We start from the raw sequence: 12,689 nt of genomic DNA on the forward strand, positions 1-12,689 counted from the left end.
ATAAAGTGCTTTCACTAAGGTATTGTTAAAATGGCATTCGTTGTAGGACACAGTCAAGTAAAATATATGAGTGATTATTTGTGTCAACATTCGTACTGTGTTTTCCTATCCTGGATATAAAACCCGCCAGTTTTGTTTCGAAGAGAACATTTTTGAAGTTGCTCCATATTTTTCGGTAAGTTCATATCAATGATATTCCCCATTTTTGTAGTTTTATTAATATTTTATCCATTAAGTAAGTAAAAAAATCTTTCTACTATGAATACATATTAGCTAATTGAAGTATCCACGGGTCACCTGTGTATGTACCGACACTTGTATATTTCAAGTAATCATACACCTCACCCTTGTATAACTAATAAAGTGGCTACAGAAAATGCGGACAATATAGACATATAGTGAAAAGCGGGCGATATAGATAAAGAAGGAACACGCTGACGAAATAAATGTATAACACGGGAGAATAGAAAACTGTTATGAATAAAAAAAAATCTGGCTTCTACCATGTATTTAATTAAGTTACATCAATTAATTTTCTTTTATTCATCATATTTTTTAGTTTTATTTATATTTTACTTATTAAGTAACTAAAATACTTTCTGCCAATCAACAAATTCAAGTATCCACGTGCCACCTGTGTATTTGACTTAATCACGCACCGACACTTGTATATTTCAAGTAATCATACACCTCACCCTTGTATAATTAATAAAGTGGGTGCAGAAAATGCGGACAATAGAGACATATAGTGAAAAAGCTGAAAAAGCGGGCGATATAGATATAGAAGGAAAACGCTGACGAAATAAATGTATTACACGGGAGAATAGAAAAATGTTATAAATAAAAAAATATAAAATTGCAATGAAGTTCATTCTTTATCTTCGTTTTTATTACTGCACAATATTACTATACACTATCATTATCTATTTTATTATAATTTTATGTGAGATAATAATTTTATCTCACACATCATTCTACACTATATCTGTAGCGCCCGCTTTTTTCCTCTATATCTTTATCGTCCGCTTTTTCTCTATATATTTATACTGTCCGCAAAATAGGGCAAAGAGCGGACAGGTTCAATCAGGTAGCATGTGGTTGACACTTATTTGTCGTTAATTTGCAACACGTGTCCGTGACAACAGTATACGTGCATGCCTTTATTTCTTTTTATCAACGACCTTTAAACTTTAAAACTACCTTAAAAACTTGAATTTATAAATAACAGTGTTTTTGTCCAAAAAGTATTGTACAAATGTGAATGAAAGTTTTTATCCTTATTTTTTTTTTCTTAAAATGTGGTCGATTTAGTATCATTCGTAATTTTTGAAAAATATTTTTTCCTCTATATCTATATCGTCAGCGTTTTCCCTATATATATATATTGTCCGCAAAATGCCTATCATGTTATCTCTAACCAAGTGCCGACACGATTAATCAGTAGCATGTTGTTCACACTTAAAAAAATACCGTTAATTTGCAGCACGCGTTCGCCTATATTGTATGAATAAAAAGAAACAGACTTTCTTTATTAATTTATATCAATAACTATATAATTAAAAATTACTCTTACAAAATTTTCATTTTGAAAAATCAAGGTTTTTCTTTATTTTGCGAACAAAAAATTTGTCCGCCTACTGCACATAAAGACAGACAAAAACATTGCCAAAATGAAATACATATCCTTCATTACATACAGCTGTTGCCAATTTAGTAACATCATTGTATTTTTTAAGACATTCATTTGATCACGGATTTATATGTCAATTAAAGTCCGTGATTTGATCCATTTGTGTCATATATTAGTTTTCAATATTTAGAAAGTCCAAAAATGTGTCATATAACGTAATAAAATTCATTGACATTCAATCATAAATTACTTTTATATTTTTCCCAATTAGCTAATTTAATATATTTTTTTAAATATTGAAGTAAAAATCCAATTACACATCATTTTTATAAACTTCATCAATGCCCAAAATAATCACCAATTAGTCTACACTGTATATCTATATATCGTCCGCTTTTTTCCTCTTTGCCTATATTGTCAGCGTTTTCCCTATATGTTTATATTGTCCGCTTAAGGCGTCCGCGTTTTAGACAGGCCCTATTTTTGAATGGTCAGACGTATCCATCAATTTTCCATATGCTAAGATGCCGAAACGACGAAACGATGCTCAAAACCACAAAGCTATTATTTTTGTAATGTAAGTCTCTATCATAACATACCTCAATTTTTATATCATTGAACCCTTGAATGATTTTATTAATACACAGAAGTTCACTACTGCAGTAGTCTATCAAAAATGATTTAGAATTGTCTTATCTGATTACAGCATGTACGTACATTGTTGTAAATGTCCAATTTGCCACAATTGCAGTTCGCAGTTTTTTTCTTGTTTTTATATATATTATTATTATTATTTTATTTATTTTTTTTTTTGTGGGGGGGGGGTGGGGGGAGTAGCTGGGTTAAATACAAATAAGTTAACTAATGCTTTGAAATAAAAATACGTTTTTTTCCAATCATTTTCAAAGGTCAGTTAAAATAATAAGTCTTATATCTATCTTTATCTCCTATATCTATCTCGATCTTCTTATCTTGAAGAAGGGAACAAATGACACGTGTCCTTTATTACCTAAACAAACAACTTAATTAGTATGAGAGTAGAGACACCTGTCTGTTGAACACAACTTGTATGCATGTTTGAGTGAATAAAAGATGTGTTGTGTTGTGTTGTGTTGAAATATAATTGCTACGTAAAATAAAAGAAAGCAAAAGTTGAAACAGACAACAACAACAACAACAACAACACATCTTTTATTCACTCAAACATGCATACAACATGTAATATGAGGATAATGTCAAAATATTTAACGAGACATTTATACAAATTGAGATCAGAATATAATTACTAAACAATATCAACATATCTATAACATATTATTAAATTAAATGCATATTTTGCTTAGGAAACATTTTTTTTTCTTTTTTTTAAACTTATTAAGAAAATGCAAACCTGAATTTTACAACATTCAAATACTGCTTGAACAGAATGTAAGATATTTATTACTAGGAGAATGTAGCTATAAATGTGATATAATTTGTCATAAAAGTTGTAAAATAAATAAAGTAAATTTTAACTTCCATACAAAATGCTTATTTACTATACTTGTATTTATTTCTAAAAAGCAAATTTTGAAATGAAAGATGATTCATGAAATAAACCAGTGATTAATCGTTTAATTCTATAAAAGTACAGCAAAAACTTAGTCTTATGAGAAATGAAAAAAAAAAAAAGTATATGTGAGGTATAAAGGACCTTTGCTGTATAGTAAGAAAGTGTATATCATTAAAACAAAACTATATCTCAGAACATTACAAAATAACAACTGACTTTAAAATGAAAACATAAATATTTGATTACATTCTTACACTTCTTATAATAATCATTAAGAATTTGCATAGTTTATAAAATTCAGGCGAATCTTTCATTGTAAAAAGTTGTTCTAATTTAAACATATTAGGACGTCTATAAAAATATGGTTTTATAAATTGTCTTCTTTCATTAGAAAATCTATTACATTCGAAAAGATAATGAAACTCATCACCGATTATATTTCTACAAAAAATGCACATTCTTTCATTGACAGGTATATTTGACCAATTTCCAGTTTCAACTGGTAATCTATGGTTTCTTGTTCTGAATTTGACATAATTAAAAATCATTGCATTTTGGGAGTACGAAAGATAAGGTTCTATTCCAAAAGATTTTTTAAAAATTTTGTAAAAAGGACTATTGCTCGATTCATTTATCTTTGAATACCATTCATTTAAGAAAAGATCTTTTAGCTTTTGTTTTACTGTTAATTTTAACCATTTGGTACCGGGAAAATTATGATCAATCCAAACATTGTTAATTCCGCATTTTATTAGTATTGATTTTAAATTATAAATCCACAGATAATTACGTTCAAAATCATTATCATTAATATCTACTGTATTTCTTAGCATATGACGATATACAAAGTATGATAATCTATTTGGTATTAAACCATTTTCGTTCTGAAGGAGACGCGCCCAAAATGAAACTATTCTTTCTCCGATATCTACAGACAATGGCATGCATCCCGTTTCACCGTATATGAAATAACTGGCCGTCGAACGTTTAAGTTTAAGGATATGTTTTAAAAATTTGAGTTGTACGCGTTCAATAACGTCAAGATTACCGTATCCCCAGATTTCAGAACCATAAAGTAATATTGGTTTAACAGTTTTATTAAAAAGTTCAATTTGTAAGTCAATTGGTAAATTTAATCTATTTGAATTTCTTATCAGGCTGTACATCGATCTTGTAGCTTGTTCTGCAATATGTGTCTTAGTTTTAGCGAAAGAACCATATCTATTAAAAAATATGCCGAGGTATTTATATTCATTTACTATTTCGATTTGTTCATTTTTATAAGTGAAATGATAATTTCTTTGTCTCCCTTTTGAAAATACAACTATCTTGGTTTTAGAAATATTGACTTTTAGTTTCCAAATATCGCAATATCTTTCATATGTATTAAGCGCTTCTTTTAAGTCATTTGCTGTCTCGGCCATAATTACAGTGTCATCTGCATATAACAGAATAAAGATTTGTAAAAAAATGTATAGCTCGTTTATATTCTGATCATTATGAAGCAAAATTCCACGTGTATTACTATTATTTTGAAAGAAATCTTTAAGATCATTCAAATACATCGAGAAGAGCAAGGGAGATACATTTTCCCCTTGACGAGCACCTATATTACATGAGAAAAAGTTAGATAGTTGACAATTTACTTTCAAACATGATTTAATTCCTTTGTATATATTTTGTATAACCTGAAGACATTTACCTTGTATATTAGCATTAATTAATTTTTCCCATAGACCATTTCTCCACACAGTATCAAATGCCTGTTTTAAATCAATAAATGAGCAAAATAGTTTTTTTCCGGTATTATTTAAATATTGAATGATATGGTGTAGAATGAATATATTATCTGAGGTTGAAAAACCTTTTCTAAATCCTGCTTGTGTGTTATTAACAATATCATTTGACTCTACATAATCAGTGATTCTTTTATTTAATATGCTTGTGAAAACTTTGCCTAGGCAACTTAATAATGTAATTGGTCTATAATTTTCTGGTTTAACAGGATCACCCTTGTTTTTATAGATTGGATTGATGATTCCAACTGTCCAGTGTTCTGGGATTAAACCCGTATCAAGCACTAAGTTGAATAATTTGACATAAACATGTTTCATCAAAGAGAGAGAGGCCTTAATCTGTTCATTTACTATGTTATCATAACCACTCGCTTTGTTATTTTTTAGATTATTAACTGCTTTAACGACTTCATTGATATCAATAGGCATATTAAGTAAGTTATTATTATTATTATTATTATTATTATTATTATTATCATTATTATTATTATTATTATTATTATTATTATTATTATTATTATTATTATTATTATTATTATTATTATTATTATTATTATTATTATTATTGGCACCTACATTGCTTTCACCTGTACTATAGTTTACTCCTTTGAAATAATTGAATAAATCTGTTATATTTGCTTCAGTTTTATTTTCCTTTTTGCCTTTTAAAATTTTCCAGTATTTTCTAGAGTCATTGCCTTTTATTTTCCTTAACTTGTAAACATTAGAATATTTGTTTTTGTCATGGAATTTCTTCATTGTATTTTTGTATATATTTGCTTTTCTTCTAAGATTTTCTTTTGTTTCATTGTTTTTCCGAAGTTTATATAAGTATTTAGCAGTATGAAAATTTCTTCGAGCTTTCTTACATTTAGGTCCGAACCATGAGGGATTAGATTTATTGCTTTGTGTATCATTTGTATTATTATAATTTAATTTATAGCCAAACGCTGTACGTGATGTATCGATGAAAAGAGTTGATATTTCGTTAACTAACATATTTAGATCATTTTGACCGATGTCGTCACTTAATATAATGTTATCAAGACTGCTGTTTAACATTTGTATTTTATTTTGATCAATGATATTGATAAAGTTATCAGCCCTTTTTTGATCCCAAAGCTTCACAGTCGGAGACTCGTCGCACTGTGTTTTGATTAGATTATTTAGCTTAAATGACAATTTCAGTTCAACCGAACTATGGACGTCTGAAAATAACGGGCAAAAATCACATACCTGTAGGGATGTGACATACTTGAATATTTTCGAGTTACAAATAAAATAATCAACTGTACTCAGTCCTTTACAAGTAACTTTTCCAGGCATGTCATTAGTAGTACGGCCATTTAGTATATATAAGTTATTAAGATTTAAAAAATCAATAAGCTTACTTCCATATGTATTCAAAGTTTTGTCGCAATTTACCCGCAACTTATGTACTTATAAACAGGTACGTATATATGTTAATATACGTACCTGATATAAAGAACTATCAAATCTGCTCATTTCTAATTCATATTCGTCGGCGATATCATCTAAATGCTGACTTTCGAAAAGTTCGGTATCAAGCGTTATATAATATACAGTTACATGAATTTTAATAGAATTGTCTATAGTTGTAGTGTCATACTAATCATTGCACAGCTATGATTTAAAACAAAACATAATACATACTATATGCACACCAAAATATACGTTTCGAAATATCAAGCTACATCTAGTCAACTTTGTCAAGGAAATAGATATGTCCGGACTTTGATTTTTTCTACTATGATATGGATCTTCATTGTGATTTCCACTTGTCAAACATCTGCAGACTTGTAACGTTCAAATTATGTTTACCCATCACAACAAACGCATTAAAGAACAGACTATCAATTTCCCTATTTCACAACATTTTCGTCAAGATTTTTGACGATATGAATTTTTTCAATTTTTACATTTATTTTAAAAAGTAAACACGGTTTTGCTAATGTTTTAAGAAAATATAACAGACGTAGGTACAAAAAGTTAAAAAAAAAAAAAAAAAAAAACAGAAAGAGAAAAATGACGTTAGATTTTCTATGTAACGGTCGATTTTTACATTTGAATTTCGACGTTACGTCATGTGACTTTCATCATCATGTGACGTCTGTGAAGGCAGTAATTACAATTCTGCCAAGGGAAGTAATCAGTGTGAGGAGTTTGACAAACATAGTGTAAAGACGTGCTAAATGTTAGCGTTATACTGTAGGCACGTCAATGAAAAATGACTCTTATATCACTTTAAACGGTTTTTATTTTGGGTATGTGACAATTATCAACACAGTATGTACAATTAAATTCATTAGCTTTCCATATATACTAGTATCTAACACGATTCTGGACAAAAAAAACAGTGCAAAATGAACGTGTACGATAGCCTAAATTAAAAAATTACATCTAAAAAAGTTTTTTAGCATTATCTGAATGTTTTCGGTTTGAACAACAAATCGTTGTTTTTCAAAAAAATCATAAGCTTAAACTGCATTTATACAAAATATTAATACATAGATTTTCTTTTAAAGCAAAGGCTCAACAAAATAGACATTGTTACAAATGAAATACATGTACAATATAATGATATATTTACCATCAAAACTTTAATTTGATTGCATAATGTGAATTAAAAGCAGTACAGATAATATGATAAATATAAGATAAACGAAAAGTAACAAGGTTGAAAAGCGAATTAACTCTTTATAAATTAATGCCATACTTTTAATTGAGTTATGTCCCTTACATTAAATATCATATTATTACTAAAAAATTCTGTAACAGTATCGCTCTTATTTACATATTTGTATTCAAATTGGTATTTTATATCATTAAACAATTTTCTTAGAAAACTAGGTAATGCTTGACGTGTATAATTGTACTAACAATTGTTACGATATTTCCAAATTGCCAAATTGGTTTCAAATATGACAGTATTGATCAATTTATTTTTAATTGCTTGTTCAAAAGACCTTAAGAGTGCAGTAGATCGAAAATTAGAAAAATCAGTGTCTAAGATTTTAGCGCAAAACGAATTTCAGTGTTACAAGAAGGAAATATATCTTTTACATCGTATAAAGACTTTGGCTTAAACTTTGCATTAAACCGACACCAATTTTGGAGCGTACTTATGTAGATTATCGACAGAAGAACATTTACATAGAAAATGATAATTTCTGTCTTTCCCATTAGTATAATATTTTTGTAAAAATTATTTTCCTATTGCGTTCCAGTTCTGTATGTCAGAGTGTGTAACTGTGTATATTATGTAACATTCATACTAGCTAGAATATTAAAAACATTGCATGTACCATTTGATGTAGGTTTAGACCACTAATTTTTGTGCAAACTTTCAGATCAGTCGCGCACTTCGTTTTTTCCAGAACAATTATTCAAATGGTAAAAAATTATCCAAAATGAAAAGCGTTTAAACGCTTTTAACTCAAATCTGGCTAAGAAAAAAGATAAAAATACAATTTTCAATTTATTTCAAAGTATATTGCTTAACTTTCTTTGAAAATATTTCTGTAGTGCTCTAGCTCATTTATGTAAGAAAGTCAAATGTAATGTTTTTAGGCTTTTAACCTCAGTAGAGTCCTTTTAAGACCTCCATCTTATCAGGGGAGCGCCCCCGATAATGTTGTTATGACTTTTGGCCCAACCCTTTTTTGTATATCTACATTAATGTACGAGTATTTATGTAAAATTGTGAAAATTTATGTATGTATTTATATACAATAAAATATGTTTAAACTAAACGGTCAATGAGAATAGCGTTTGTTTGTTGTTATTGTTTTTTCCCCTTCTTTTGCCTTTTGCCTTTTTAACTAACGGCCGCTTGTTGCCCCAAAGAAAATCGACCATTTTTTTTTTTGGTTTCTACTATGTATGTCGGTATATACGTATACGGCACGTTTCAATTTCAAAAATAGAAATAAGAGAAACAACATATGTATTAAGAACAAGAATTACGCCTTTAAAGGTCAGACTACTACTGAAAAACATTATCTTTTCTGTCTAGATCTTGTTCGTATCTATATTGTTACCGTGACATGTTCCTTAAGTTTAAACATGATTTCTTGTCCATTAGATATCTTTGAATTTCGAAGTCGTTTCTTTTTGATTTTCCAATAAAGATTCCTGCAGTTTTATCCTTGTTCATTTTAGCCCCAGATAGAAGTTCATATTCTCTTAAACTGTTAAATATTACTGGAACTGAAGACTCATTCTCACAAAAATTGTGTAAACTCAAGCTCATGGTCATTTAGTATGGTGGCTGACTAGTGCCATTCGCGTTTTTGGTCCGCGACCCCGCCAAGCGAAAGGTCGAGAATTAATATAAGGTTAGTTATTAAGTGTTTTCATAATGGCATTGTTATTGGGCTGAAGACTTCATATTAGGATGAGGCCTTTGACAGTCTAAAGCCCAATAAAAAGACCATCATAAAAACACTTAATCATTCACATTTTATTAATTAACTAAACATTATCTTAAAAAGTTAAGTACCCCGCGCCCCGCCGTTTATTTCTTAAATCTCGCTCCGCGACCCCATGGGGCTAAGTTTTTATATTTAACTTCGCCCCGCAGCCTCACTAATAAACGTGCACCCCGGCAATTTAACTTGTTAATTCTTGATTTTTCTCGACTTGTATATAGTAGTAATATTAGAAAATAAGTATTAATTTGTTAATTCCATAAAAACGAAAAGTTCGCACAATATATAGAAATACATGAAAAGTAAGATAGCTAGAAAATGAATGTAAAGAAATTGAAAATAAAAAAAGTTTGTCCGAACTTTTCATTCGTTCTAGAGTGATATAAATGTACTCGTATATTCAGACTAAGGAAAAGTATGTTTACCTCATTTTAACTGAACAAGTTGAAAAGCACAATTTAACTCACGGACGGCCATACAGCACCTAATCATATATATACATTTATTTTTCTTCGACCAGATTGAGCTTCTCAAAGGTAAAAAAAATGCTTCCAATATGTTTAAAACTGAAAAGGAAGTCCTAAGATAAGGTTATTGCTGCGGGCAAGTCCTTAAAATTTAATCAAGGTATACATTTTTCAATAGGAAAGTCTTCTAAAAAGGACACTCAGTGTGAGAGTTTAACAGTTGTCATGGCCAAAATAGGTATGTCCGCTAAAAAATTCTTGCGTAACGTTTGATAAGATTCTTTAATAGGTCATGAAAACAAGTTATCGGTCATAGAAACAGGTTATCGGTCAGGAAAATACAAACAGTAATGATGGCTGTTAATTTTTGAATAACATTTCATTCTTCGTATATACGTTAGACCAAGATCATTTTGAACAGACCTCTAAACATGTATACTGAAGATGAGTATATATAATGCCCGCAAAGTCTTGGTATATTATACAAGATTACCTGTAACCAAAGTAAGTACGAAACATGAATTGTTATTTTATTAATACATGCTTTCTAATTTGTAGCTTTTTCTTAAATATAATAGCAGATTTTAGGTATTCTGCGTTTCAAACAAATATGCAGCAACCGATTCTCTTTGAATAGCAAGGGCGGCAAGTTGAAAGATGAGATGATCTAACATTTATGGAACCAAAAAATTGTTGCTCTGACAATCATTTCTAACAATATGACAATGTCAGTACAGTGTCAGGAAAATATAGTGTTTTCTTTTAGAGTAAAAAAAATACTGATTCTCTTCATGTGCGGCATTCGCATTTTGCTACAATGATCAGGTCATTTAATTTGTTTCAATATTTTTAAATATTTTATCACATTGGATTTTCGGACATAATTATAAAAACGTTTGTACGACAGGCTAATCAGCTCTGTCAAATTTAGTATCTTTTTTAAGTTTATATAAATATTTGAATAGTTGATATGGATATACGATGAATGCGGGTATTTATTACTGTCAAGAAACATTCTTATGCAAGTTTGTTAAACCGTTTGAAATTTTCAAAGCACTGACAAATTGATGGACAGCAGTGATTTGTTTTTTTCAAATGAGACTTTAATGACATTAAGGGCAAATTTAGCTGTCAGCAATTGATCGAATAATTGATGCATCGTCATATGAAACATTCAAAAGTACCTCCATTGAAAGAATAATTAAGCGTTCGATGTATGTTCAAAATTGCCACTTAACTTTAAAAAGTAATCGAATAATTTGTTTGATAAAATTTTATGTCTACATGTACTTGTAATATTCATACTATTTTTTTCTCAACTTTTTTATGAGAAACTGCTACAGGAAAAGGAAAAAATACTAGGTAGTTCAGGTCTTTAAATTAATATAGAGTATTCCGCACTTTGTGAATAAAAACAATAAAATAAAATTTTACCTACATACTTTGTGTTTTCATTCCTACACTGTACTACATTTATTGATTTTAAGAATAGAAATGCCAACGTTATGGATCAAAAGAGCCAAAATTTACCATTTTATTTTTTTAGTTAATTCTCTTAATATGTACCGACAGACGAGGTGGCTGTATTGAGGGCGTGGCACATATGCTTTGATAACACATATTTCACTAAATCCGAATATATGTTTTGTATGGTTTAAAAATATTCATGGATTTATAAAGATATCTTTTTAATTCATTTCAATAGATCAACCATGAACGCCGGACTCCTTTTTGTCGCATTTCTTGCTGCTTCAACGCATGCGTTCTCTATTCACTCCGGGAATGTTGAGGAGAAACTCCGTCTTCTGAATCCTTCATTTATGATGATGGAACAATTGTTCAATCTCCAAGATGAAACACAATGCATCGAGAAACTTTTCTGTCTTATGGAAACTGAGATGGCCGGAGAAACTGAAAATCCTCTTAAGCATTACTCAAGATTCCTGACAAACCTCTACCAAGAAATCGAACCATTGGCATTTGAAAAGGTTAAAGGTCTCCTTGCAAAATATCCACACATTTCAAAGGTCATTGACGCCATTGCCTTTGGTCAGAGCAGCAACAGCGAGGCATGCAATGTGAAGTATGAGGAATGCCCAAACGAGAAGAGCGAGCTAGTTTCCTTTGCCAAGATGCTCGGAGATAATGTTGTAAACAAACACATGCCAGGCTTCTTAGCAAAACGAGGAGACCCAGTGTGCACTGGTGCTGGAGTTAGCTGCGGTTTAATTGGAGGTGGTTGCGCTGTTTGTACCGTTGTCACAGAGGGTTTGTGTGGTATTTTATGTGGACCGGAAGTGGCTGCTGCCTGTTCTGGAGCTGGTCTTGGTTGTGCTGTTAAAGGTTGAAAATAGCTTGTTGATTTTAATCAATAAAATCATGTTGTACAAGTATTTGTATTATTGTTTTTTGAATATATATCATTGAACCTGACTAGTTTGGATAAAACATGTAAAATTTAGTTTAAAACTTCACCAAAATGACTAAAAGTGCCTAATTAAATTTTAATATTGGCAGTTTTTGTAGCGTTACAAGGTCAGAGACGTTACAAAATGTCTAAAATTACGCCTGTAACACATTTTCTGATGTTTTATAATGTAAAGTAAAAGAAACAACTCTAGTTAAATTTTAAATATTATCAGTGCAATTTGAACTTTAATTGTGCAAAATATGAAACTTGTGCGATTTGTGTATCCGTCACAAGTTATCTTTTAGTTCAATATTCTGATACAACTTTAATGATTGCTTTTTTCTGCGTTTCTTTTTTTTTTTACTTTGATCTTCGTTACCAGA

General features: G+C 29.9%; 1 protein-coding gene across 1 annotated transcript; it reads left to right on the top strand.

Annotated features, from left to right (window-relative positions):
- The first annotated feature begins 10,268 nt into the window (after positions 1 to 10,268).
- LOC132719556 (uncharacterized) lies at positions 10,269 to 12,289 on the top strand. The gene is made up of 2 exons (XM_060703335.1): positions 10,269 to 10,400; positions 11,602 to 12,289. The coding sequence occupies exon 2, from the start codon at positions 11,609 to 11,611 to the stop codon at positions 12,242 to 12,244; it is 636 nt and encodes a 211-aa protein (XP_060559318.1). The 5' UTR covers positions 10,269 to 10,400; positions 11,602 to 11,608; the 3' UTR covers positions 12,245 to 12,289.
- The last annotated feature ends 400 nt before the right edge of the window (positions 12,290 to 12,689 follow it).

The sequence above is a fragment of the Ruditapes philippinarum genome, unplaced genomic scaffold, assembly GCF_026571515.1.
Source record: "Ruditapes philippinarum isolate M1 unplaced genomic scaffold, ASM2657151v2 ctg116_1_1_1_1, whole genome shotgun sequence".
In the NCBI taxonomy this organism is placed as follows: Eukaryota; Metazoa; Mollusca; class Bivalvia; order Venerida; family Veneridae; genus Ruditapes; species Ruditapes philippinarum.